At 38.4% G+C, this 27,402-nt stretch overlaps 12 protein-coding genes and 1 non-coding gene across 13 annotated transcripts; 7 read left to right on the top strand and 6 right to left on the bottom strand.

Annotated features, from left to right (window-relative positions):
• Positions 1 to 130: 130 nt before the first annotated feature.
• Positions 131 to 1,240, top strand: SLG1 (Slg1p; the record flags this gene model as incomplete). The annotated part of the gene is made up of 1 exon (XM_056231188.1): positions 131 to 1,240. One exon carries the CDS (start codon positions 131 to 133, stop codon positions 1,238 to 1,240), a length of 1,110 nt encoding a protein of 369 aa, XP_056085032.1.
• A 1,767-nt stretch (positions 1,241 to 3,007) lies between these two features.
• Positions 3,008 to 3,080, top strand: Skdi_15.trna9R. Its single transcript has one exon. It is a non-coding gene; the product is annotated as a tRNA-Arg (tRNA).
• A 326-nt stretch (positions 3,081 to 3,406) lies between these two features.
• Positions 3,407 to 4,453, top strand: SGT2 (Sgt2p; the record flags this gene model as incomplete). Its single annotated transcript, XM_056231187.1, has 1 exon — positions 3,407 to 4,453. The coding sequence occupies one exon, from the start codon at positions 3,407 to 3,409 to the stop codon at positions 4,451 to 4,453; it is 1,047 nt and encodes a 348-aa protein (XP_056085031.1).
• A 317-nt stretch (positions 4,454 to 4,770) lies between these two features.
• TSR3 (ribosome biogenesis protein TSR3) lies at positions 4,771 to 5,709 on the top strand (the record flags this gene model as incomplete). The annotated part of the gene is made up of 1 exon (XM_056231186.1): positions 4,771 to 5,709. One exon carries the CDS (start codon positions 4,771 to 4,773, stop codon positions 5,707 to 5,709), a length of 939 nt encoding a protein of 312 aa, XP_056085030.1.
• Positions 5,710 to 6,014: 305 nt separating this feature from the next.
• Positions 6,015 to 8,858, top strand: DNL4 (DNA ligase (ATP) DNL4; the record flags this gene model as incomplete). The annotated part of the gene is made up of 1 exon (XM_056231185.1): positions 6,015 to 8,858. The coding sequence occupies one exon, from the start codon at positions 6,015 to 6,017 to the stop codon at positions 8,856 to 8,858; it is 2,844 nt and encodes a 947-aa protein (XP_056085029.1).
• A 147-nt stretch (positions 8,859 to 9,005) lies between these two features.
• Positions 9,006 to 9,779, bottom strand: UTP23 (rRNA-binding ribosome biosynthesis protein UTP23; the record flags this gene model as incomplete). The annotated part of the gene is made up of 1 exon (XM_056231184.1): positions 9,006 to 9,779. One exon carries the CDS (start codon positions 9,777 to 9,779, stop codon positions 9,006 to 9,008), a length of 774 nt encoding a protein of 257 aa, XP_056085028.1.
• Positions 9,780 to 10,488: 709 nt separating this feature from the next.
• YSP3 (putative subtilisin-like protease YSP3) lies at positions 10,489 to 11,931 on the bottom strand (the record flags this gene model as incomplete). Its single annotated transcript, XM_056231183.1, has 1 exon — positions 10,489 to 11,931. One exon carries the CDS (start codon positions 11,929 to 11,931, stop codon positions 10,489 to 10,491), a length of 1,443 nt encoding a protein of 480 aa, XP_056085027.1.
• Positions 11,932 to 12,357: 426 nt separating this feature from the next.
• Positions 12,358 to 13,992, bottom strand: ALG6 (dolichyl-P-Glc:Man(9)GlcNAc(2)-PP-dolichol alpha-1,3-glucosyltransferase; the record flags this gene model as incomplete). Its single annotated transcript, XM_056231182.1, has 1 exon — positions 12,358 to 13,992. One exon carries the CDS (start codon positions 13,990 to 13,992, stop codon positions 12,358 to 12,360), a length of 1,635 nt encoding a protein of 544 aa, XP_056085026.1.
• Positions 13,993 to 14,381: 389 nt separating this feature from the next.
• On the bottom strand, positions 14,382 to 16,586 carry RRP6 (exosome nuclease subunit RRP6; the record flags this gene model as incomplete). The annotated part of the gene is made up of 1 exon (XM_056231180.1): positions 14,382 to 16,586. One exon carries the CDS (start codon positions 16,584 to 16,586, stop codon positions 14,382 to 14,384), a length of 2,205 nt encoding a protein of 734 aa, XP_056085025.1.
• A 1,089-nt stretch (positions 16,587 to 17,675) lies between these two features.
• Positions 17,676 to 18,557, bottom strand: PHO80 (Pho80p; the record flags this gene model as incomplete). Its single annotated transcript, XM_056231179.1, has 1 exon — positions 17,676 to 18,557. The coding sequence occupies one exon, from the start codon at positions 18,555 to 18,557 to the stop codon at positions 17,676 to 17,678; it is 882 nt and encodes a 293-aa protein (XP_056085024.1).
• Positions 18,558 to 19,451: 894 nt separating this feature from the next.
• Positions 19,452 to 20,405, top strand: IZH2 (PAQR-type receptor; the record flags this gene model as incomplete). Its single annotated transcript, XM_056231178.1, has 1 exon — positions 19,452 to 20,405. The coding sequence occupies one exon, from the start codon at positions 19,452 to 19,454 to the stop codon at positions 20,403 to 20,405; it is 954 nt and encodes a 317-aa protein (XP_056085023.1).
• Positions 20,406 to 20,783: 378 nt separating this feature from the next.
• PFA4 (palmitoyltransferase PFA4) lies at positions 20,784 to 21,923 on the top strand (the record flags this gene model as incomplete). Its single annotated transcript, XM_056231177.1, has 1 exon — positions 20,784 to 21,923. The coding sequence occupies one exon, from the start codon at positions 20,784 to 20,786 to the stop codon at positions 21,921 to 21,923; it is 1,140 nt and encodes a 379-aa protein (XP_056085022.1).
• Positions 21,924 to 22,231: 308 nt separating this feature from the next.
• SIN3 (transcriptional regulator SIN3) lies at positions 22,232 to 26,899 on the bottom strand (the record flags this gene model as incomplete). The annotated part of the gene is made up of 1 exon (XM_056231176.1): positions 22,232 to 26,899. One exon carries the CDS (start codon positions 26,897 to 26,899, stop codon positions 22,232 to 22,234), a length of 4,668 nt encoding a protein of 1,555 aa, XP_056085021.1.
• Positions 26,900 to 27,402: the final 503 nt, after the last annotated feature.

Genomic DNA, 27,402 nt, shown 5'->3' with positions numbered 1-27,402 from the left:
TCAAATTCCGAATAAGGAGAGAAAGAAAGATAGCCAAGAAAAAAAAAGAAAAAAGGACTTGCAAATACATTTATTTAGTATAGCACGTCAGCTGATATAAAACCCATAACAAGAGAATCCTAATCACAAAATGAGGCTAAACAAAACGAATTTGATTCTTGTTTCATTGCCTATCTTATCACAGGCAAGTGCCTATACGTACGTGAATTGCTTTAGCTCACTCCCTTCCGACTTTTCACAGGACGATTCATACTCCTGGCAGTCAAGTTCGTATTGTAGTCAAAAGTGTAACGCAAAGAGCGCAAAATATTTTGCCCTTCATAACCATTCAGAATGTTTTTGCGGTAATACTGACCCGTCCAGTTCAGAATCCGTTTCCTCTTCATGTAATATGTATTGTTACGGCTATAAACCTGAAATGTGTGGTGGTACAGATGCCTATTCTGTGTATCAGATCGAATCCGACACAAACAGTGATAGCTTAAGCAGTTCAGATACTGATACGGAGACTAGTTCTTCTGCAACTTCTTCCACAACTTCTTTAACAACCTCTTCCACATCATCAGCAACGCCATCAACAACATCGTCCTCCACATTACAAACCTCTTCTGATTCAACTCAAGCAGCTGCTTCTACTTCAACGTCACAAAGTTCAAGTACTGTAATGCTTCAGGGCTCATTAACTTCAAACGCTTTGATAACCAGTGACTCTCAATCACAGGATCCTACCTCCATAATATACTCTACTGATTTTCACACTGAGGGTGGTTCTACGATCTTTGTCACAAACACCATCACGACAAGTGCTCAGAATTCAGGATCGGCCACAGGAGCAGCCGGATCTGACTCTACACGTGGAAATAGTACACACAAGAAGAAGGCTAATGTAGGGGCAATTGTCGGCGGGGTTGTAGGTGGTGTAGTTGGGGCTGTAGCGATCGCGCTCTGTATATTGTTGGTCGTCAGACATATCAATATGAAACGTGAACAAGATAGAATGGAGAAAGAATACCAAGAGGCCATAAAACCAGTAGAGTACCCAGATAAGTTATATGCTTCCTCATTTTCATCTAAACAAGGGCCTTCATCGGGGAGCTTTGTGGAAGAGCATACCAATGGGCAAACTGATACCAATCCTTTCGATGATTCAAGAAGGATAAGCAGCGGAACGTTTATAAATGGTGGACCGGAAGGGAAAAATAACGTTCTGACAGTGGTTAATCCAGATGAAGCTGATTGAAAAACCATTGAAAAAACTATTATATTCTTATACTATTCCCTAACAATTTTTGTTTCAATCCATTAATTTTACTTTTTCCTTTAATATCATTTCGCCAAGTTCTTTTTTCTTTTTTCATATTATGACATTGTTTTTGAAGCAATGTATATTTCAGTTTGGAGAAGTGAAGGGAATATGATTAAATAGGAACTACAAAATGAAATCAGTTATTTTTTTTTCATCGATTACTTTATGATATATTTATAAATACCAACCCCATAGTTACATAGTCTTAAGAAGCAGTAAACAGGTAAAACTCATTGCAATAAATGTCATTCAGTAAACCTATGCTTTTTCTATTTTCATCAAGTATCAAACTCTGTAAAATCGGGTTTCTTCGATTTCTTCCTCAGTAGAAGAAGAGTTTCTAAAAGTTAAATGTTGCAATAATTTGTGGAAATAATGAGGGAGTAGATTATTACATTCAAAAACTTTATAGAGCACAGAGTGGGTGGGACTTTTTCAACATATTACTAATCACACATACAGGAAAGAAATTAATCTTTAGCTTCAACTATTAGTATTTGCTTTATGCTTCTCTATATATGTTCTTATTGAAAGCGAATCTTGAAAAAATTGCTGAGATTTTATCTTTTGATGAAGTTACTTATATAGATGCATACACCAAAAGTCCTCCTCATGGATTTAGGAATCTACGGAAGGGAATCGACGATTTTATATGATCTCATTTTTATTTCTTCCTTCGTTTTATTCGTCGCTATTCCTTGATCCTATTGCATTATCAATCTGTTGTATTAGTAATTGAAAAATAGCTGATTATAGCTCCAACTGGTCCATTAGTAGGATATTATCGCATGCCTATCGTATATTGAAATGGTATCTTGAGTAAATCAGAGGCGACAATGGGCTGTAATGAAGTGAGGAAGTTCAATAAGGTTTGTAGATATTTTCTCTCGACTTTTTATGTTGTATTGCGGGCTTAAGTAATACCAGGGTAATTTAGCAATCCTGTCGATTTCAGGATAGTAACCTGTTGCTAAACTAGTTGTCACTGTATCCGCGGGATGTTACTTTTTATTCTTTATCTAATGTATAAGATCCAATTTTGACTATAAGGGTGGAAGTGTAGAATTTCGTATTTATACGTCCGGGATAGTACATCTTAGCGGTCTTGCAGTTATCTCAATGTATTCATTCTTATATGTTTCATACTGTCTCCATTTTAGGTATTTTTTGTTGATAATTAGTAGTATTAATTAAGAAGAAAAGCCGAACTTTCTCATACAATGTAAGAGAGGTATATAAAAGACACGCAGATTGGACATGTTAATATGTTCAACATAATAATAAACTAGGGAGTTTAATATAAGTTTAATGTGACCGACTCATACCATTTATATATAAATTCCAAGTTGATGTCAGTTGATGGTTCTTTGATTTCAGTTATGCCCACTGTCCGAATAGCTCGTCCAGCATTCCTTCATTCTACCAAAGATACGACGTCCGTGTAATTCCGATATGTTATCTATATTAGGGCAAATTTAATTAATTAGGATTTTTAAATAATAATAAGGTATTGAATATATTCCTTACGAAGTACACTTTAGAGTACAAACTGAATATCTCAGATAAATGATGGTTACTTGTGTGAATAATGATGAGCCTACTTGTTTCAGCATTTTTCATAGATATTTCGGTTGGGTTGGTTATGACATACGGTAGTCACGTTGAGATATACTATCTTGACGCGCAACCTTTCAAAATCTGTTCCTCGTGGCCCAATGGTCACGGCGTCTGGCTACGAACCAGAAGATTCCAGGTTCAAGTCCTGGCGGGGAAGATTTTTTTGAGTTCATAAGAAATCCATACATAAAGTCCCTTGTTCTATTTTTTTCCATAATCGCAAATAGCATAATGTGTGCATATGTTCCGTTGTCATTCCCATCATCAGTCGCTCCAGTTTTTATCTTTTCTCTGTAGTTTTCTTACTTTTTCAAATCTTGAAATTTTCCAATCGAAAAAAATGGAAGATCCGAGAAGGTTTTATTGCCCCAAATTTAATTCCGAGTTTTGCCACCATATAAAACGTGTACTAACGATAAGATTGGAATAAACAATAAAAGTTCCGACCAAAATAGTACTCTGTCGATAAATATATACTATACGATGTCAGCATCAAAAGGAGAGATCGCGTCCCTTATTGTAAACTACTTTTCTTCTATTGTGGAGAAGAAAGAAATTTCAGAAGACAGTGCTGATTCCTTAAATGTCGCCATGGACTGTATCTCTGAAGCCTTTGGCTTTGAGAGAGAGGCCGTGCCAAGCATCCTAGAAAATTCTGAATTCAAAGGCCAAAATTTGACCGACCTACTAAATTCAACGTCAAGGGTCTCAGAATCAACTAAAAAGGATGATGCTCAGAATGTCGAAGTTAATATTCCTGAAGAAGACGCCGAAATCAAAGCCAAGGCGGAAGACTTGAAGATGCAAGGTAACAAAGCCATGGCTAATAAAGATTACGAGCTTGCCATTAACAAATATACTGAAGCCATTAAAGTTTTACCAACAAATGCTATCTATTACGCCAACAGAGCAGCAGCCCACTCATCTTTGAAAGGATATGATGAAGCAGTCGAAGATGCTGAATCTGCAATTTCTATTGACCCAACTTATTTCAGAGGTTACTCTAGACTAGGTTTTGCCAAATATGCGCAAGGTAAGCCCGAAGAAGCCCTTGAAGCATATAAGAAGGTTCTTGATATTGAAGGTGATAATGCAACAGAAGCTATGAAAAGGGACTATGAAAGTGCTAAGAAGAAGGTTGAGCAATCTTTGAACTTGGAGAAGACAGTTCCGGAGCAATCGAGGGATGCTGATGCCAATGCTGATGCTAGCCAAGGTGCTGGTACAAGCGGATTGCCAGACCTTGGTTCCCTACTAGGCGGCGGTCTTGGCGGTTTGATGAATAACCCACAACTGATGCAAGCCGCACAAAAGATGATGAGCAATCCTGGTGCTATGCAAAATATTCAAAAAATGATGCAGGATCCAAATATCAAACAGATGGCTGAAGGTTTTACCTCGGGTGGTGGGGCTCCAAATTTGTCTGACTTGATGAACAACCCTGCACTCAGAAGTATGGCAGGCAATCTTTTTGGTGGAGCAGGCGCTCCGTCAACTGAAGACACTTCAGACAGCGAGAACAAACAATAGTGATGAAGGTGAAGAAGCCTGACATGTTACATGTTATGTAGATACAAATATAGCTTTATCCAGAATAAATACTACCAAAAAAAAGATTATTTTGGAATTACTTGCATTATTATCAAACAGGTATTGTGCAGTCGACTTTCTCTTTTTTTTCAAATGGATTGCTGAATTTCGGACGAAACTAGAATATTAAGTCATGAGAAGCTATGCAAGAGAAAATTTTTATTAATTCGTGACTTTCCGTACTGGATATATCATAGAACTACTCATGGACATTTGTGCACACTTTATAGTAAAGGACGTTTGATAAAGTACCAAGGATGGGAAAAGGTAAGAATAAGACGCACGAACCTAAAAATGAAAGACAACAGAGAGGCGCTAATGGGCACAGTGCAAGGCAAAACCACAAGCACATGGAAATGAAGTATGATAAATCGGAAAAGATGAAATTTCCTGTTAAACTGGCTATGTGGGATTTTGACCATTGTGATCCGAAAAGGTGCAGCGGCAAGAAACTCGAAAGGTTGGGTTTAATCAGATCATTAAGAGTGGGGCAAAAATTTCAAGGTGTTGTGGTTTCACCAAACGGTCAGGGCGTAGTTTGTCCCAATGATCTCGAGATTGTTGAACAACATGGTGCCTCAGTTGTTGAATGTTCTTGGGCCCGTTTAGAAGAAGTGCCTTTCAACAAAATAGGCGGTAAGTATGAAAGATTGCTGCCATATTTGGTGGCTGCTAATCAAGTCAATTACGGGAGACCGTGGAGGCTTAATTGTGTTGAGGCATTGGCTGCTTGTTTCGCTATTGTTGGTAAAATGGATTGGGCAAGCGAATTGCTGTCGCATTTCTCGTGGGGACTGGGATTTTTAGATTTAAACAAAGAATTGCTTGAAATTTATCAGCGCTGTACCGATGCTGACTCTGTAAAGAAAGCTGAAAAAGAATGGTTGGAGAAGTTAGAAATGGAAACTCAAGAGCGTAAATCTCACACTAAAAAGACAGATATATGGATGATGGGTAACATAAATAGGAGAGGTAATGGAGTGCAATCTGATGAATTAGAAAGCGGAGAAGACTCGGAGCAATCGGGGTTGGAAAATAGCGAACAACCCATTGAATATGACGCTCTCGGTAACGCCATTCATGTCGATTCCGTAAAGAGCCGAATAATGCTATCTGGGGTATCCGAAGATGAAGAAAGCGATTTTGGAGAGAATGAAAAGCCTGTGAACTATGACTCTTTAGGTAATTTAATATAACAGACCGTTGGTAGGTATAAAAATGTATTTAGTGTCTATGTAAGTAGTACATGTAATATTGCGATACGGAAGTCGGGAAATCGCTCGATTATATGTCGACGCTACTAATTGGCATACTTCTTTACAAAATATTCAATAATATTGCCTAGCATAAGAAGCTTTTCTAATCCGCGTTTTTTTTTTATATTTTGCCACTATTCTCATCTTTCTTTTTGCATGAAAGCTAATTATGAAAGAAAACTTTGAGACATAAGTGGGATATAGATAATAAAAGAGAAAGATAAAGCAGAAGGAATCGTCTAAGTATGACACCAGCACCAGAGTTCATACCTGAGCCTCAAAATTTTGCACCTAGTCCGGATTTTAAGTGGCTTTGTGAAGAGTTATTTGTGAGAATAGATAATGTTCGAATTAATGGGACTGCAGGAACTGGTAAATCGGCATCTTTCAAATACTACGAAATAATATCGAATTTTGTCGAGTCGTGGAGAAAAGGGGTAGGAAACAATATATACCCAGCGTTAGTCCTTGCTCTCCCCTACCGTGACAGACGGATTTATAACATTAAGGACTATATATTAATAAGAACTATATGCTCTTACTTGAAGTTACCAAGGAATTCGGTGACAGAACAACGATTGAAAAGCTGGAAACAGCGCGTAAGTAGGGCTAGAAATCTCTCCTCTCTTCTTGTGGAAGAAATAGCCAAAAGGAGGCCTGAACCAAATGGAAAATCCATTACAATTGATGGTGTCAATGATTATCTAGATGAATTAAGCAAAGAAAGGAGCATCTCTGGACGGGGATTTAAGGACCTTGTAAATTCAAAGCCTTTCTTGAGCTGTCTGGAAAGTATGAGCTTTGTTGAGTTGAAATATTTTTTTGATATCGTGCTTAAAAATAGAGTAATTGGGGGACAAGAGCACAGATTCTTAAATTGTTGGCATCCTGACGCTCAAGACTACCTCAGTGTTGTATCAGATCTAAAGGTGGTAACTTCAAAACTTTACGATCCAAGAGTCCGTCTAAAGAATGATGATTTAAGTATAAAGGTTGGCTTTGCATTCGCACCACAGTTGGCCAAGAAGGTAAGTCTTCCATATGAAAAGATATGCCGTGCATTACATAACGATTTTTTGATTGAAGAAAAAATGGACGGTGAACGAATTCAAGTTCATTATATGAACTATGGTAAATCCATAAAATTCTTTAGTAGGCGAGGAATTGACTACACCTATCTGTACGGAGCAAGTCTATCATCGGGAACTATATCACAGTATTTAAAGCTCACAAATACTGTTAAGGAATGCGTTTTGGATGGTGAAATGGTTACATTTGATTCAACGAGAAAAGTAATTCTTCCATTCGGCCTTGTGAAAGGAAGTGCAAAAGGAGTGCTGTCTTGTAGTGACATAAACAACAGTGATTTCCGCCCTCTTTATATGGTGTTTGATCTGTTATACCTCAACGAGATCTCATTGGCTCCGCTACCCCTTCATCAAAGGAAGAAGTACCTGAGCAGCATTTTAACACCCTTTAAAAATGTTGTAGAGATAGTACAGTCTACTAGATGTTATGATGTCCAATCGGTAAAAAATTCTCTGGAAGTTGCCATTTCACTAGGTTCGGAAGGTGTTGTTTTGAAGTATTATAATTCTAGTTATAATATAGCCAGTCGAAATTACAACTGGATTAAGGTGAAACCTGAATATTTAGAGGAGTTTGGGGAAAATCTAGACCTAATAATAATCGGCAGGGACTCTGGAAAGAAGGATTCGTTTATGCTAGGATTACTCGTGATAGATGAACGAGAAATGGAAGAAAGGGATCAAGAGCTCTCTAGTTCCGAAGTCGTAAACGATTCAAAAATAGAACAAGATGTGATAAATTCAAAGAAGAAAGTGAAAAAAGTTCTTTCATTTTGTTCTGTTGCTAACGGAATATCTCATGAGGAATTTAAAGAAATCAATCGCAGAACCAGAGGGCATTGGAAAAGAACGTCCGATTTTTCTCCTCCTTCTATTTTACAGTTTGGCTCAAGAATACCTGCCGAATGGATTGAGCCTAGCGATTCTATTGTTTTAGAAATCAAGTCGCGGTCTTTAGATAACACTGAAACAAGTATACGGAGATACGCTACCAGCTGCACTTTGTACGGAGGTTATTGTAGAAGAATACGGTACGACAAAGACTGGACAGATTGTTATACACTCGCTCAGTTGTATGAGGATAGGCCGATTAAATCTAAGCCTAACCAGCAAGATGAGAACTTTCAACTTCAACTGGCACACAAAAAGAGAAAGAGAGCACTAATTTCAGATCCTTTTCATCAAATCAGGGAACAAAAGCTAATTTCAAGCATTTTTGCCGGATTATTTTTTTATGTTCTCTCTGATTACGTTACTAAGGATACGGGAGTGCGGATTACGCGGGCAGGACTTGAGGATGCTATAGTAAAACATGGTGGCAAGCTGATACATAATGTGATTTTGAAACGCCACTGTATTGGAGACGTTCGTCTTATCAGTTGTAAAACTACCATAGAATGTAGAATTTTGATTGATCGAGGGTATGATATAGTGCATCCAAGTTGGGTAATGGATTGTATAGCATACAAGCAGCTCATTTTTATCGAACCGAGTTATTGCTTTAGTGTTTCCCACAAATTGAGAGAAGTTGCAGAAAAAAGGGTAGATTGCTTGGGCGATAGTTTTGAAAATAATATTTCGGAAAGGAAACTGTCATTACTGTTCAAATCACGGCAAGACCTATCATCAATAGGGGAGATTGGGATAGATTCCGAAGCCCAGGTAATTCCGTTATTTTTGTTTTCCAATAGAATAGTGTACATCCCGCGCACCAAGACTGGACTGAGAGAGGAGAAGCTCTTGGAAATGAAGATTAGGTTATTCGGCGGTGAAATAACGGGTCAACAGTCTCTTTGTAACCTGATTATTATACCATATGTAGATTCTTCTCGAAGGAAAGATTGTATAGAGAAGGTAAATGAACAAATAAAAGAGCAGATGAAGGCTTCTCATACAGTACCCAAAGTGGCAAGAATTGTTTCCCCTGGATGGGTGGATCATTCGATAAATGAAAACTGTCAAGTTCCCGAAGAAGATTTTCCAGTGGTCAACTGCGGATAGTGCACTTTGAGAAGCTTATCCTTTCAGGAAATTACTTAATATTATCTTACATATACAAACACTAAATACTTCCCTACCGTTCGGCAAAAGAGTAGAAATACGTGATAACGCTCGAAACAGTTCAAGTAACGGATGTCTGACTACCCTCTAATCTGAAGAGGGTTGAACTTGCAGCACTGTCGTCCCGTTTATTGCGGATTTATTAGTGCTACTTTTATGTTTCCTTCTTCTTTTCTTCTCTTTAAAAGCGTCATCCTCGCCTTTCGTCTCATTACTAGGTTGACTAGTCTTTTTTTTTTTTACACTTAGTGGATTAGGAGCCTTTGGGCCAATCTTCCTTTTCTTGGGCGCGGATTCCTTCCCTGATTCACTACTAACTTTTTCTGTTTTTTCAACATTTGGGTCGTTGAGCCCTTTAAACAATTTCTGTTCTTCGGTCTTCTTGCTTTCCTTAGCACTCGCCGTACTAAGTGGCTCCATGATCATGACAGATCTGGTTAAATGGATTAGCGGAACACCTGGGACGGTCCTCAGCTTCCTTCTCAGATGTATGTCCTGAGAAGCAACTACATATCTATGTTTATTTGCACCGTTGACGTCAACAACACTTTCGATACACTCAGCTGGTGATTTTGGGTCTTTAAAGGAATGATTACAACGACGTCTTTCGAACTGTTTTGCCAAATCAATTGCACCTTCATTTCTAGTTTCATACAACGCTTGTATACAACACTGTGTGATCATAACTTTTACGTCTGCTTGCAACGTTCTTTTCAATCCACTCGGTAGATTGAAATTAGAACCACTGCACTCTGATACTAGTTGATTATCAACCAGAACCTGGTACGGCTCGCGAAATTTAAAAGTGTGGCTGTAAACAAGAAGTTGTTTTCTATACGATTTGGCTCTCTTTTGACGCATGCTAAATGTATTATGAGACGCTTATAGTGGTGATCTATAGTTCTTGGAATTACTTCGCTTATAGCCCGGTAGAGTTGAATAGAGTTGATTGTGTTACTGTTGTTTAATTACCGTCCTGAAAATTTTTCTTTTCCGAAATCATCGCATCGCATCGCATGTAGTTTTTGTAAGTATTTTTTTTTCAAGGATAAATGGCATCGTTAGTGCAAGGAATGCTTAACGTGGAACCCGCAATATATCGAGCTAAGGTCATGGTCTCAAACATTTATTAGTGATTTGCGGCCCTCAAATAGAAGCAGTGAGTTGAGGTAGTTTCGAAGAGAAAAACGCCGCATCAATGTTTGGTTTGGTGGCGCAGGCGAAAGGAGGCAGGAGTTGTGCTCTTTTCTAATGAGTTTTAAAAACTCTTGTATCAAACCCGCTCAGGGCCTAGAAGGGGGTTCCTGAACTTCGGTGCCGTATTACAACCTTATCTTATTGGCGGCTAACAAGCTTAAGGTGAAGCTATACGTGATGAAACTTTCGTTATAAAGGACAACTTTATCGTTATTGCTATCTAGAATACGTATATATTTGAAATTTTCAACTCACACGTAGGCACCAACAAACCGAGGTTGGTCATCTCATGCCTTTCCTAAATATATGCGGTGCGCTTCAAGAAATAATATACATTGCCATGAGTTTCCTAAATGACAGGCACCTAAGATTTTTAGAACCTCCAAAACTCGTCCAGTTTTTTACCTCCGCCATTGTATACCAACCTATTAGGAGTCTCTTCATTGACATCACCCAGTACTCCACGCGTACTAAATTTTAGAATCTTTTCTTTCAATTGTTGAGGTGAAACGGTGTCATAGAAAAACTCACTGTCTTGTGCAGGCTGTAATGAAAGAAGGTAACTTAAAATGCCAGCAACATGAGGTGCCGCCATTGAAGTACCCGATAAACTTAGAGTTGCATTTCTTGAGCCAATATAGGTAGACATAATATTTATACCCGGAGCAAACACATCGACGCATGTGCCCCAATTCGAAAAGAATGCTCTGTCGTCACTAAATGTTGAAGCACCAACGGTAATGCTTTTTTCGGCCCCGGCTGGCGAGCTAAGGCAGGCATCTTCATCTTCATTCCCCGCTGCAATAGCAAAATGAACACCGCAATCGACAGCCGCATTCACAGCCATTTCCATTGCTGGTGATTTACTACTTCCTAAAGAAAGATTAGCGGTGGATCCTTTAAATTTTGAACCTCTCTTCTTTGATGATGCTATATGATTCTTAGCAACATACTCTATACCTTTAATAACGTCCGAGACTGTCCCTTCACCATTTGAACGAAGAACCTTTACCGCTAAAATGTTCGTATTTTTAGCCACACCGAAATGCCTGGAACCAATAATTCCTGCGCAATGAGTTCCATGGCCATTCAAATCAGAAGCCTCGTCGTTCTCAGGTATAACAGCCCCCCACTTGGCACGCCCTTCAAAATCCTCGTGCTCCGTATCAATTCCTGTATCGAGTACATACGATGTAACTCCTGTTCCTGCAGCATCTTCGTATAAATACTCCAAATCTTGACCGTATTTTGCTCTTTCTCTATGAGAAATTCGATGTAATCCCCATGGGGCGTCCTCTTGTCTTGAGGAGTTGGATATTCTTACTGTGCTCTCATGCTCAATGAATTTGACAAGTGGATCCTGGAAAACTATTTCGATGACTTCATCTGTGAAATAGCCAGTATAACCTCGAAATAATCCGTTTATGTCGAAAGAAATATCAATACCTCCAAATTGCGGATTAGGTGATGCTGAAGCGGACACTGTCCTTAAAAATGAGTCATCTTCTGTAATTTTACTGACGGAGACCTTTTGCGCTTTCTGTATCATCTGCGTATGTGACTCAATGAGTCGGTTTGTAATATCTTCATTGAAGACTATGATATATCGATAGGGAAGCGATTTCGACCCGCGAAGGACTTTTTGTCTTCCTAAGTGAAGATTCTCAATATTTTGTTGTCCTAAGCCATCTTGAGCCTTTGCATTGCGGAAGTTCTCGAACGTTTCAGAGTAATAAGCTATTTCGTTTAATTCAGGGATGATCATGCAGAGAGTACCGCCCGCACAGAGTATAAGTAGGATGTTAAAAAGCTTCATGTTCATGGCTTACCGAATGTCCGCGACAAAATGATCTTTCAAGTTTTATATGTTGTACTATTTATATGTTTTTACGTGATTACAGAGAGCTCAGATAAAAAATGAAACGATATCCTTATCTGACGTTATACAATGTTGGCGTCCGTTATCAGTAACCGCCCTTCGGAGATCTTTCATTGTTCCGAAACACGCGAACAATGAATGGGTATTGGAGAATTAAAAAAACGCTAAGCGGAAAAGCTAATAATCAATTAAGTGTTCATCTTATAATATATTTACCTCTCCATAAGCCAGCTCAATGTAAATGTCTGAAAAATAGTAGTTAAGCTCGTAATAATCGTCTAAATCAAGCGGATCTTTTCTATGAGGGTCATATTTAGTGATGTTGTATAGTTGTAAATAAACATATATTAATTGAAAGTGAACTTACAGGTCCTTCACTGATTTATTACCGGAAGTGAATATTTTGTAGTAAGACCATATCCAAAATATGCTGAAGCAAGTAAACCCGACAGCACAATTTAACAGCACCCACAGGTCCGGATATTTAGATGGAGGTACTACAAATAAATCTAAGAGATGATAAACGCCCATGGCGATATATGTTCCTATGATAAAACTTTTCCATACCACATTATAAGGCAGCAGGCTTCTTCTTCTGTAATCGCTGTTAATGCTACTGATAGAAGGACCAGGAGTTAAGGACTTGGGTAAGAATCTTGGTGTGATGAAGCTGAAATTTCCAATGAGCCAGTTGCTTAGTAAAAAAGACACAGTATATTGTAAATGAAGACCATCTTTTTTTAGTAATGGCCACAAAGTGAACAGTGCGACATTATTTATCCAACTTACCAGAGATAGAACATTCCAATCAGTAGAAGAGTACAGTAAAGTGATAGGCAAAAGTGGGACCAAAATAGTCTTCTCGTGAACTTGAAAACTAAAGAGGAAAAAGGACATAGAACAGGCAATTAACACATATGGGAGAAGGTGCTTCTTCGGATGTAACAATGTCATGATCATGGCTGGCAGAAAGCCAATTACGGTCGCAACCAGTGAATATAGCTGGAGTTGTTGTATAGTAAATCTATCCTTGTACTTCACAAATATGTTTGTGACACACCAGAAATTTGCAACTTTATCTTCGAAAATACCTCTGGAAAAAGGAAATATTCTGTAAATGCATTGATGAATATTTCTCAACCCTCCTCCTAGGAAATAAAGTGGCGCAAGTATTACGGAAAAAGTCGCAAGTGTTGCAAAAGCAATAACTGTCAACCGCGCTATGTTGAATTTGGGGAATAGTAATGATCGACTTAATAGATATGCAAAAAAAATTGGTGCATAATACAGTGCCATTTGTTTGAAACAGATAGACAGAACAAAGCACACCGCAGCCATAGCATAATACTCATCTAACAAGTTATTAATGGCGTAAGCAGTGAGACCGAGCATGACAGAATTGTATTGGAAGTGCCCGTGGTCAATCAGCATTAAGGAAGGCTGGAACAAAATCGCTGCAGCGGCAATAGACTGCCCTATTGGTGACTGGTTGCGGTATCTACCAAGCCATTTGGTAAAATATATGACCGCGGGGAAATAAAACAATATGTCGCTAATTATGACAGTGGAACGCATGTACGTTTTCAAGCCATTATCAGGGGACTCAAAACCGCGAGACTTGTCAAGAGCAAACCAAGATGGATTGAAGAAGGTTCCAATTAGACCAAAAAGGCACGAGTGAAAAGCTGTCAGTGGCGGATAGTCCAATCCCCAATACTGTAAGTCATACCAGTACCATTTGGAAAGTGGGAGATGCTGTGTAATTTCCATCCAGTGCCTTTGAGCTTCAAAATCACCGTGTAACGGTGGACTATCTTTTCCAGAATATGGACCAAGTCCAATTGCGCATCTCACTATCACGGCACATACAAAAATAATGTACTCTGGCAGCCATTGGTTCCCTACTGGCCTAAATGGATATAGAAAATCATACATGGGGGAAGCGTAAAATGATTCTTCTGCCGGTTTGTTCACCAATAGTCTTTTACCAATGGCCATTTTTTATGGGAGGCAAGCTGTGAAAAGTAGGAGTCCTGTAAGTCGCCCTTTTGGATCACCACTGCTATAACATATATAGTTTCTCTACGTATTTAAGGCACTATTACAATTCCACTATGTATTTAACACGAATGAATACTCGAACGAAGTTCCATCACTGTAAAACTCAACTAAAATCTCCGGTTAACCTCTGATTTTGTAATCACAAGAAAAATTGCGGTTTCCCTCATAGTGCAGAAGACAAGTTAAAATTCAGTAACAACAAGGCGGGAGAAACTGGGGTGGAACCAGATTAGAATTTGGATTGTATGGTACAAATGTCAAATTAGATGAGAGGGGATCTTAATTAACAAGTGTTGTAGCTATATAAAAATGTATACTTATACAAATTACCTTTTGAAAGACATATTCTTACCTCTAGGGGCAGGTCTTTTCTTTTTAGCAGCCCTTGGCCCCTCACTATCGTTTGATGAAGGATCAAATCTTCTCTTTCTCTGTTGCTTCCTATTTTGGCCCGGCTTACTGGATAGGACACTAGGCATCTTAGAATAGTCAACGGCTTCTTTTACCGTCATATCTTTTCCCTTCGCTGGCTGCTTCTTATGCATTTTCTTCTTCTTCAAGACAATAATATCATCGAAACTCTCAGCTTTAGATGGTAGCTCAGGCGCAGATTCAATTTCTACCGCCTCACCCTTTTCTACGCTAGCGGGAACAGTGACTGGCTTCTCTAATTCAAACATAATGTTCTCTAAACCCGCTAAGGCAGAATTAAATTTCTGAGCTCGCGCCTTGATGTCTTCAACTTTAACTTTATTTGGTGTGCCCTTTTTCCCATACGATATGCCGCATTCTTCAAATGGTAGAGTCTTACCTAAGAGAATGGAAGATGTACTATCACCAGTCTTGGTTCGATTGTTGATAACGCCACTGTTGGATAAAAGCGAAAACCTTTCCATTATATCACGAATTTGAGAAATTGTAATAACTTCTAATGAAATTCCATCAGGTTTGGATTCGGAGGAAGTAATTGAAGTAGTTTTCTTATTGGTATCTTTAATGTTTCCTAATGCATTCTCGATTAAATTAGCCAGTACTTTGGCATTTTGTCGAACATGTTCTGTTACGCCGTTAGTCAAAGAAACAACACCTATGACGTCGATTGGTGCGTATGCGACAAGAGCAGCTAATAATTGATTTGGCATGACAAATCTCGGCGATTCATCATCCCGTCTTGCTATAAAGTCTCTCCACAGATATAAATCCTTTACCAACTCTTCCTTCTCAGAAGTTATATTGTACTGGTACATCAATACTCTCCAAGGGTTCTCTTTTTCGATTGGAGAATAAACTTCCGAAGAAGGTGTTCGTGGCCTATGCTTTGAGTATTCAAAACGCCTTTTAGCGACATTTCTTGATTCATATAGGACACCTGCTAACTTATTAGACTCAATAAGCTTGTTTCTTAATTGGTCATATATGTTTAATAAGAAATGAGTATCTGCTCTGGCATAGGCGGTCATAGGCTTAGAAAGCGGTCTTGCACGCCAGTCAGCCAACTGGTACTTCTTTGAAGTTTTGAAATTGGCAAAATTTTCTAGCAGATAGGCCAAACTATGTCTTGGAAGTCCAATAGCCTTAGAGGCATGATAAGTATCGAATAGACCAACGACATATAACCCTAGATCTCGCTGGAGCCAAATAATATCCATGAAAGCACCATGAAAAACTTTCACAATTAACGGATCCGTGAATACTTCATTTAGAATATGTAGGGCATCACGAAGTTCTATGGTATCCACTAGATAGTCTCTTTCCCTTGTACTAACCTGCATAAGGCAAACTATACCGTAATATGATCTATAATCGTGATGCTCAAGATCAACGGCAATTTCAGATGCATTTTTCAAATCCTCTAGCATTAATCCAAGCTTTGTCTTTGTATCTATCCAGATTGGTTCCGAGTCATCCCAGGATTTGGAAGGAATCTCCTTTTTTATTTGAAGAACATCTGAGCTATATTCTTGGTGATCAATTTCATACGCATACGGATGGAGGTAGTGACTGGGATTATTTTCCTCAGCCTCAGCCAACCGTAAACTCTCAGAAAGTGGCTTTAAAGCGTTTGGTTTTTCCTTTAATAGCGGTATGAACGGATGACTTTCACTATTATCAATTGATTTTTTGAATTTTAACTGAGGTTTTTCGAGTCTTTTCGTAGATAAAGAGTCCTTTCCTGAAAAATCGCCTAAATATTGAAGCTCAGCACCACTTACCTTTGAGTTTGCGGTGTGATTCAATTTATCTAGTGAATGATCTGACATTTCTAACAGGTTGTCCATAATATTTCCGAAATCTTTCCATAAACCAGAAATTTCATCTTCTTTAAGTTCAAATGATTCATGATGTTCATCAATAGACAAGATGATTTCATTTACCATATCTGTGAGCTTATCTGATTTTGACTTCAGAACATTACTGAATTCCCTCTCTAGATTTTTATAAAAGTCCACATCTTGACTGGCTAATGAGGATGCAGCTCTAACCACTTTAACAATCTTGGAAAAAAGTACGTCTGGATTTTCGGAAGGCATAACGTAATAGTTTGTCCTTATAAATGGTTTACTGTTTGTTTTTAGTATCTTTCTTCACAACAAAATAATTAATACCTAGTGAAAATTTTTACGATGCCCTCATACTTCAAAAAACTGATGGCTTATATTGGAAATTTGTTTATCACGTGCCATAATATCAATTAATTTATAAACAAAAAAACATTCTTTGTAATAAAAAAAAATAAAACTTACATTGCAAATTATCACTTTTTATTGTATATTGTTTCCGAAAGTAAAATATGCATATACTACATGGATAATAATTAGAAGGTAATCTCAACGTGTCACAAATTAAGGCTTCAAGATTTGTGATTATTGCAGCAAATGGGTTATCTTTATTCGCACAAGAACTAAGGTGATAGTATGAAAAACTTCGACTGTTTGCTAACATGTACTTCGTATATGTTTACATTGGCGTCGCACGCAGCTCAGGGTGAACGAAGGTCAAGCTTCTTGCTTGCTGATCGTGGGCACAGATGAAGTTAAAGATCAATTAGTGAACATTAACTCTGTATTTGTATATGAAAGATATGAATCGATATATCGAATTGCTAAAGCAAATATTGTACTGAGCGTATTTAATATGTTCGGCCAAACAGCATGCGTTTTACATATCTCTTTTATATAATATGGGATAGATATACTTTTGTTCTTGCCTATTGGTAGTAATTATCAACAATTCCTTAAAACAAATTAAGACGAAAGAAAAGAGGTACCGGTTGGGACGAATGACGTGTTTATTTGGATTTTCGCGTCAATGCATTATCTTCGTCTGTGCTTAGTCCTCTGTATTGCCCCAACGCTTTTGACAATAATGAAAAAAAAGGTAACAGAGGGAATAGTCGTGGGATGTTTAACTGCAAACGGAAAAAAAATCATCGGAAATTACTTTGGTAGACAATTGACGATTTTTGATGATATTTAATGATTCATTTGAAAATCTCGAACATGTAATGCCAAGTGGTGGCTATCTCTTTGTTTTGTGTACATATACGTATGCATATATGTACTTACTTATCTGTAATTTTGCTCGATAATGATTCTTCCAGGATGTCTCACGAGAAAAACCTAATCCGGTTTGGACCGCTTACGATAGATATTTGTGTCTTTTGCCTCAGAATTTCGCTTCTGTGAATAGTGGGAATTGGGTGATAACGTTCCCTTTTGTTGTTGAATTTGGGGACCGCTTTCGGTGTCTTTATCAATATTTGACGGGAGAACATAATCAACTTTTTTGCTCTTGTCTGGCGAAGCGTTAAAAGAACCCACCAATTGAACTATCCTTCGGTAGTATTTATCCAAAACATTGTATCCACTTTTTGGACGACTAACATAAGAATACGAATCCAAATCAAAAGACCCTGGTGCATTTTTATCTGCAACAAACTTTTTCTGTTTCTGTTCTATGCTACATAACGTAATGTTATGATCTCTTGGAATTATTCTGTAGTTTACTCTCTTCAAAAAATCATTCTCTAGTATATTCAGTTCATGACATCGTACCCCCCCGACTTTTGCATAGTGAGCATTGGTGGAGAATGAATCACACAGACCTTTCGCGGCCACCGTGGTGGCTGTCAATAAAAATCTATGAGCCGTCAAAGAATTAAGTGTAAAATCAGGATAAGCAGTTTGTAGTAAATCGATATAATAAAGTGAAGTCATGAGAACACAATGTTCTAAAGAGGAAAACTTGGTCAGCCTTATGAAATAATTGAAGATCGATATGTTTGGTGGAACCTTGGAATGGTATCGCGTTAAAGTGATCTGGTCATCAGGCTTCTTAGTCGTGGAATTTTCGTTAATTGCGATTAGTGACACTAACATTCGTGATATGAGTACTACAAGGTCAGTTCTAGAACATTTATAAAATTCAGCCGGTAAAATTACTTTTGGAATCCCCTGATGCTCGTGTATACCTTCGGAATGTTCTCTTACTGAGGTTTCCATGATTTCTATGAGTTTCCGAAAGATATCCTTGTATTATGATGAATTCCAAACTGGACTTCAGCAAACAATTATAAAAAGAAAGGTTTTTTGCCTTTCAGAGTACACAGGTGAATCGCTGAGTCGCTGAATCGCTGTTGGTACCGATACAGATAATAAATTGGAATATAAATAAACTTAAGAGGAAAAAAACAAAGAGGAACTATAATTGGCTAGGAAGAAAGGGAAAAAAGTTGCAGTGTATATGGACGGGCACTATTAGACTAATATGGCTAGTTATGACGGCTTGGGGCATTAGATTAGAGGAAAAGCCAATATATGCTGAATAACTTTCTGGAGCTTGAATCCTTGATTCATCAAATGAAGTAGAGATCCTAAGATACTTATTGGAGGACCGGCGGCTCGTTAAAATATTGTAACTGTATCAGCCTTCAAGGTTATTTACAGTAGCCTCAGGCCTGCACTACAGATTAAAATCTGACTATGAGTGCACGCACGTTCGCCTCATTCATGTTTTCCTTACAAAGCGGACTCAGATTTTGAAACCGCATTTTTGAAGGAAAAATTGAAATGTACATTAGAGGGTTTTAAGGAAAACAATAATCCATCGAGAATACAAAAAGTGTACTATTATCGTACTTCCTCTAGGGTAGTACTTCCTTGATTAGGCCAGACTTTGAGTAACAAAGTTTTCTTGTTTACTTCGAGTGTGTTAAAAATTGGTGACTCGGGGTTAGTAGCCGGTCTTCCGTTGTTGAGCTGTTTTTTTTTTTGAAACCCAACATCTCTTGGGAATAGTTGATTAAAAATAGTATTTATGTGAGCGTCTCTTGAGTCAAATGAAATAATTATTCTGTTGTTTTAACTATGATGCTTATTGCAAAAGAACCATTCCAAATGTCAACTTTATTAGAAAGAACCAAGAGCGTACAAGAATTGAAGAAGAGAGCTGCAGGGAAGACACCCGCAAATCCCGCAGAGGTTGCAGAAGCAAAAAAAGTGCTAAAAAGACTGTATAGTTGGGATGAAATCCCAGAATGGCAAAGAGATAACGATTACATTTTACATGGGTACGTGAGGGAAACTTGTAGTTTTGTTGAGACTTTTAAAAGTTTGTTTTACATGCATAATGAAAGTGTCAATATTTATTCGCATTTGATCCCTGCACTCGGCTTTTTCACTGTCCTGTTGCTAGATAAATCAACTATCAAGGTGTTTGAGACTACTACATGGAAAGATCATATGATAATTGATCTCTTTTATTCGGGAGCATTTGCATGTTTAATACTGAGCAGCTCCTTTCACTGTCTGAAAAGTCATTCCTTGAGAATCGCCACTTTAGGTAATAAACTAGACTACCTTGGTATCTGCATATTGATTGTCACATCGATGACTAGTATTTTATACTACGGTTACTATGAAAAATTTTCTTTATTCTGTCTATTTGCGCTTATTACTGTTAGCTTTGGGATTGCATGTAGCATAGTGACACTAAAAGATAAGTTTCGCAAAAGAGAGTGGAGACCTTATAGAGCTGGGCTATTTGTTTGCTTTGGATTATCCTCCATCGTTCCAATATTCAGCGGTCTTTACTGCTACACTTTTTCAGAAATCTGGACGCAGATCCAATTATTTTGGGTGCTGCTTGGGGGTGTTCTATATATAATCGGTGCCGTTCTTTATGGGATGCGGTTTCCTGAAAAAGTTTGTCCCGGCAAATTTGACATTTGGGGGCACTCTCATCAACTCTTCCATTTTTTGGTTGTTATTGCGTCATTCTGTCACTTGAGAGGTTTATTAAACAGCTATGAGTTAGTTCATCTAAAGATGGAAGGTAAAATTGTCTCTTAGATATTCGGGATCTGAAAAGTACTTGGTATTAATATATAGATGGTACTTTTGAAGCAAAAATAATAAAAGGGCTTTTAGATATGCTTAAAGGACAAAGGAAATATCTCCCGCATTATTTAACTAGATATAAAAGTAGTTTTAACTAAATAGAAGAAAAGTTCAGGGTTCACTTATTCACATTCGAAGTCGGATTCCCAAACAAGTACAATGCACGTCTCATTCTTTACTGACTGCTTCGTGAAACTTTACGTTCACCATGGAGCATCTTTGTTACGCGCCTATAAAAACAGTAAATGCGGGAAACGATAAGTACATCTTCTGACGGCGGGGTGGAGATTCATATGAAGTTTTAGACAAAAATCAGTTCATTGTTTGGCCATGGCTGTGAAGTTAAAGTGGCCTTGGTTAGGGATTGCTATACCGACATTTTTGATATCGTTTATAGGTTATGGTGCACATTACTTCATTCTTTCGAATTTCTTGTCCATATCAAAGCAATTATTATTTGAATTATCTTTATCAATGATATGGGTTTCCTATTATTTGGCTATTTACACTAACGCAGGAAGGCCTTTACCCAATTACCGACCAAGTCCTCTTATCTGGCCAAATTTCTGTAAAAAGTGCCAAAGTTATAAGCCAGAACGTTCCCACCATTGTAAAGCCTGCAATCAATGCGTTTTAATGATGGATCATCATTGTCCATGGACAATGAATTGTGTTGGATTCCGAAACTATCCGCATTTTTTAAGATTTTTATTTTGGGTCATTGTGACGACCAGTATCCTATTTTGCATGCAAGTTAAACGCATTTGTTTCATTTGGCAGCAGAGAAGTTTGCCCGGTTACTTATTTGAGAAATCCGAACTTATATTTTTAACTATATTGAGTCCCTTAGACTTTTTTGTTCTTCTAACAATAGCAATTCTTTTTCTAAGATGTCTGTCTAATCAAATAATTAACGGAAGATCTCAAATCGAGTCGTGGGATATGGATAGGCTTGAATCTCTATGTGACTCCGGAAAATTAATTCCGAAATTGATTGATAACACTTGGCGAATTTATCCTGAAGCGAGATCATCTCAACATGAAAGGGATGCTGATAAACTTCTAACGCAACGAGGGAGAGCTCGCTTCGACGAACTTGTAAGTTTTCCGTATAACTTTAATCCATGCACTAATGCAATTCTGTATCTCGGCCCCATTCGTTTATGGCTATGGCCGTATGGCACCCCTGCAGGAGATGGAAACAGCTTTCCAAAGAATGATATTTCCCAATATGAAGTTAACTCTCCATTGGAAGACATCATCCTCTCACTTCCCTGGCCGCCAGATGGAAACAAGACAAAAGCTGTCTCTAATCATAATAATTCAACAATAGAGACGTACAATGAGGGTGGTGAGCAAATTGTAAGAAGCAGGAATGCCCAACATGGCAGCGATGCTATTCGCGAGAAGTGGTACAACGATTGGGGGGAATCACTGGACGATTTTGGAGTTGATGTGGATATGGAATAGGATACGCATACCATGAAAACCAATATACATATGCTGGCACTTTTTGATGAATCATTTTGATTGCATCCTTCCCCAGTATGTCTGAAAAAATTAATCATAACTGCATATAAGTGCGCGAATATATACATATACAACGGCATCCTTTCGAATATATTCCCATAGAGTACTCCCAATCCTACCAAAAGTCTTTAAACATTTAACAATTTCCTTTCTAAAATTACAATATTACATCCTTGACATTACATAAGAGTACATCAAAAAAACAAACCCATAAAAACAGAACTTTCTGCACAAACCTGGCGTAAAACTCAATATTGAATCTTCGTTTCTTTCTCGGAAGGTCCCGGACTTTCACCAGCTTCTGCATTACCATATTGTGGCGCATTTGAAATGGATGAGGTTATTACGTTTGCATCGGAAGTGGGCAAGTTCTTGGGCTGTTCCTGTTTTGCCGCTAGGTCTTCTTCAGTTTTGAGTTCTTTTACTTCATTTTCATCATTCACTTTAGCTGTGACACCTTTTAAAAGGGCCAATTTTTCTTGCATACCTGATTTTGTCGCCTCATTTAAATCGTTTCTCGAACGGATCGCGTTTTCTAGGAATCTTGATATCAGCGCCGTCTTTTGGACAACCATTTCTTTGTGAACATCATCATTAGCAATAGTAGGATATTTGTTAACAGCCTTACGAGTAAAAACATCGTAAGATCCGTTTTCGATATGCAGTTTATAGGTGATAGGCTGGATCTTAATTCTTAGCGTTGATAAAGAAATACCCTCCGGAGAGAACTCCTCATCTACTTCCCTTCCATCAGTGTCTTGCCCAAATTCAATGAGCCTTTCCAAGAATGGTATCTTGAGTTTCTCATGTGAGATACCTTCCGTTGGATGTGGTAAACCATATGATGTTACATAATATTTCCATTTATCTTCATCCGCCTTAGGTTCTTTCAGGGTTAGATCATCAAGGGCAATATATTGCACGGAAACGTGCAGAGATCTTTTATTCAACTCTATCCTAAACATATTCTCAATATTGGACATATATGAACGCACCTGCAGGCGATAAATGATTTGGTCTTTGGCACTGGTTGTGAAGGCATTTCTGTCTTTGACGAACAACGCCATTATTTCCGCAGTTTTAACATCAGCCATTAGAGTATGAGCATGTTTCACCAACGATTGGGTAACTTTGTCAATTGTATAAAGTTTAAAAGCCTTATTATTGTAGGCTTGGCGTAGACTCTCTTCAAACCACTGATGCTCAAGGTCACCATTGATCAATCTTCTACTGAGTCTCAACACCTGCTTGTACGCGTCTTCGCCAATAAAATCTAAACCCATCTCGGGAAGCTGGTTCGATAGCAGATCCAAATCTTTGGCAAAAGTAACCGTTGATCTTGTATTAACTTCCTTTGTGATCTTTCCATTCATTTGTTTGATTTCCAAAAGTCGTTCATAAATCGTTGTCCAATGGCGGAAAAAGATATAAATGTTCGTATTAGCAAACAAATTGAAAATGCTACGATTTTGGATAATGCCCTGAGAATTTGCTTCTTCTACTAAATTTCCAGTCAACCAAGGATTTCTGGCTTCTTCACTGATGAGTTCTTCTTCCTCAATAGTATTGGATTCTTCATCGAGTGGTTCTGATAGTTGTGGTATTTTGCCCTCTTCGTCGTTAGAACGTTTCAGCTTTTGATATCTGTTTCTATGTAAGATATCAAGTAGGCTCATTTCTTGTTGATATGGCCTTTTCCTTGATGTGCTAGAACCCCCGTCGTCAGACCCACTAGATTCTGACACATTCTCTTTATGAAATTGCAATGCCTTTTCGATTTTCTCCAAAGGAATAGAGAAAAATAAAGATATGAAATATTTTAATAGGTCTTTCAATCTTTCTTTATCAGGATTCGAATAAGCCGTGGTATGAGATATGAAACTATCTGCCAAATACAAGATATCATAGAAAATATCTTTATCAGGAAAATCAAAATCTAGTTGGCTCTTTGGTTTGGGAGTTAACCAGTGAATCTTTTTGTTCGTTTGATCGACTTTAATGCTGTTAATCTCCGATATCAACTGTTTTGTGGTTAACAGTTTTTTATCGGCCTGTTTGAATGTTAGACCCAAGTGATCTAATGACTTGAAGAAAACCTTCTGCTCCAGCTCTCTCCAAACCTTATTCCATTCACGTTGAGCCCTTCTCCATTCTTCGTCCTTCTGTTTTAATCTTTTCAAAACAACTGGCGCTGTCACAGCAGGATGTTCATGTAAAGCGTCAATAATTTCAAATCCTCTTTCCTTATCATAAACTTTTCTTATCACCTTTTTATAAATAGTCATTGAAGTATGACCAAGACCTGGAGGAAGTTTGAAATCTGACTTCTCACTTTCTGTCATGTTCTCAATCTTATTTACAATTGTTTCTAGGCATTGAATAGTTCTTAAATTAGATTCAATGTAGAAATCATATTCATGTCTTTCTTCTTCAATCTTAAACAGTGTCTCCTCATATTGATTTTTACGATGTGCAATGAATCCGGAATCTTCTGAAGCCCATACAGGATGACCAACCCACTCATCATTCAAGATCTCCCAACACATATCGTCCCTGCCTGAACATGGCATAAAAGTGTCACTTTTCGGCAATCTTTTGTAGCTTGGACCAAATGCCTCACATAAGTCTAAATCTAATCTATGTTTTTCATGAACAATATTTTCGATACATTTGGTCTTTTCTTGATAACCAACGAAATTTTTGAACCACGAAAACAGTTCCTTATTGGAACCCAGGTAAAAATCCACTTTTTCCACTAAATCATCGAGATCAAGTATATCTTGAGAATACAGGTTTAAAATTTTCAAAAACTCCGTGTATAAGTGTTTATTGCCGATATACCTCTTCGCTTTTTCGAAAAAAGTAACTTCTTCATTAAGCGATATATTATCTTCGATGGGCTCGGTTGGTTCAGGGACTACGGGGACAATGCTTGGATCTAAATCAATTTCTGGCCTAACGGGAACATCACCATACTGTAAATCTGTTATAGGACTAATACTCGGCGGATTTTGTTGCTGTTGTTGGAAAGTAGAAGGTGCATACTGATCAGTGAGGGACGTTCTTAGATCAGAAATAGGTAAGTTTTCATTAGCAATTCCTTGGTGTACCATATTTGGACCATGTTGAACCATAGATGGTAAAGGCACTAAATGAGGTGGTTGCATATGTTGTTGATCCTGATAGTTATCATGTACAGTGGAACCGTTTGTTGGAGGAGAAAAACTTCCAATAGGTGGTAAGTTTTGTTGAGGAACACCTCGGTTAGTAGAATGATTATAATAACTTGAAGCCGGATACAAAAATTGCGGCTGCTGTTTCTGTTGATGCTTCTGCTGTTGCTGTTCTACTTCTGCCTGAGCATGAGCCTGTACCTGGGCCTGAGCCTGGGTCTGTGCGTGCATTTGAGCCTCCTGTTGCTGCTGAGCATGCTGCTGAGCGTGCTGTACCTGTTGATTGGCAGAAGCTGAGGAATCTGGTAGAAATTTCTTGAAATCTTCTAATAAATCAGGAGCATTTTGAAAAAGATGAGTCACTTGTGCATACACCTCATTTATTGGCTTCTGTTCTCTTTGGTATGTTTGCAATATTTCCAAGAAATGTTTATAGATATCAGGTTGATCGGCAAATCTAGTTTTAATTTTGTTAACATAACTTATGGCTTGACTGAATTCGACGTCAACATTTTTCTTGGCGTCTTCTTGAACTGGTAAAGACTGCCCCTGAAGAATTTGGTGATGTGGAGGTATTTCAGGTGGATGAATTGAGGATAAACCCACAGAATTAGCCGAAAGAGGCAAAGATTGTTTCTGATCTTGACTCTGTTCCGAGCGGTAGACATTCGAGGGAACCATGGGAAGATTATGGAATGGCTGAATAGCATTTCCGTCGGGCTCTGAAAGAGAACTCGGTTCCTGCCCGTCTACGGTGCCTCTACCAGATGGACTGACGTTGTTGTTTACTGTTGTAGTACCCATGGGGGTAGTAACTCTAATGGGATCGTCCGGGTTAGTGGAGCATTCGATCCTATAACCTTGAGGTAAGAAAGTGTTGAAACCTTGAATCAAGATTGGATACCCTCTGAATAACGTAGATACTCTTTCAATGACTCCCGGTGTGTCTATTGCTTGTGACTTAAAATCCTTCATAATATCTAAAAATAGATTGTAAATATCGGGACGCGAACTAAATTGAAATTTGACTTGTTCGAGGTAAGAAAGAGCATCTTTGACGTTCAAAGGTCTATAGTCAGGGTCTTCATCGTTAGAATTTTCGTTGTTCACACTGTAGCTAGTATCTACATAATTACTGGAGGGCTCAGATGCATTAGCGGAGTGTGCGGCGGGTCTTTGATCTTGAATCTGTTGTTGATTCGCCTTTTCTTCTTCCTGAACACCGTTATAACTTTTTGAATCTTTCGTACAAACAGAGGTATTTATCGGCAATGGATTGTCAAATCTCGACAAAGAAAAGCTAGCGCCTCCCGCAGTAGGAAGAGGAGCTAAGGCTGGGGCTAGGGTTGTGGCTGGGGCGGTATCCACAACTGCAGTCTTCAAGGAAGGAGACGAGGAAGAAGACTTCGGATGGGGATGGTACTCGTGGGATTGCTTTAACGCCGAATCAGTTGAAATTGAGGGTATGATATTCGAATGAACAGGAGAATAACCCAATATGTGAGTAGCATGAGAGGCCAAGGGCTGTGCGCCGTTGTAGTCTCTTCTATCTTCATCATTTGCATTCAGAGCAGACAACGAGGGTAACGTAATGCGCTGCTGCTGTTGTTGTTGTCCAGGAAAACTAGGCTGGCGTCCCTGGAGGGGCGGTTCTTTGTCGCTTCTTTCGTTGGAGGCGGCAGCATCATTTGAGGTAGCCACATCATTTGGCTGTGAATTCGAATTATGCCAGACCTGTGACATTTTTTGCACACTGTGTAGCTTATTCTTAATTATTCTTTCTTTTTCCAAATAACCTCAAACTGAACACAACAAAGGGTAGAGGAATTATACTGAAAGCGGTCAATGGTGTAACCTTTTGTGGGAGGAACGGAGAGTACAAAGAAAGCGTGGTCCCTGAATGAGCTGAACAGTTTGATATGTGCCTTGAATATTAGCAATACTTGCGAGGAAAGCGGGAAGCAGTTATGCCAGAGAAGGGGAGGAATTGTTGTTTAGCAAATCACGTTTGCCCAAGAACTGCAAAATGAAGGCGACTTTTTGCGAATGAAAAAAATCGCTATGAAAATTGGCCATTCATTACCCGTATATAATGGCCCGAGTTGTACGGGTAACATGAAGTGTTATAATCCGTCCCTCTTTTGTGTGCAAATACCAGTTCCAGAGGCGAAATTCGCCATAATCAGTTATATACCGGTCTATTCGGAGAGAAGGCCAATATAAGCCTCAATGGACCCGCACAATGT

Source organism: Saccharomyces kudriavzevii (genome assembly GCF_947243775.1).
Source record: "Saccharomyces kudriavzevii IFO 1802 strain IFO1802 genome assembly, chromosome: 15".
NCBI lineage: Eukaryota > Fungi > Ascomycota > Saccharomycetes > Saccharomycetales > Saccharomycetaceae > Saccharomyces > Saccharomyces kudriavzevii.
The sequence above is the reverse complement of the archived record's forward strand: the minus strand, read 5'-3'. Positions and strand labels throughout refer to the sequence as shown.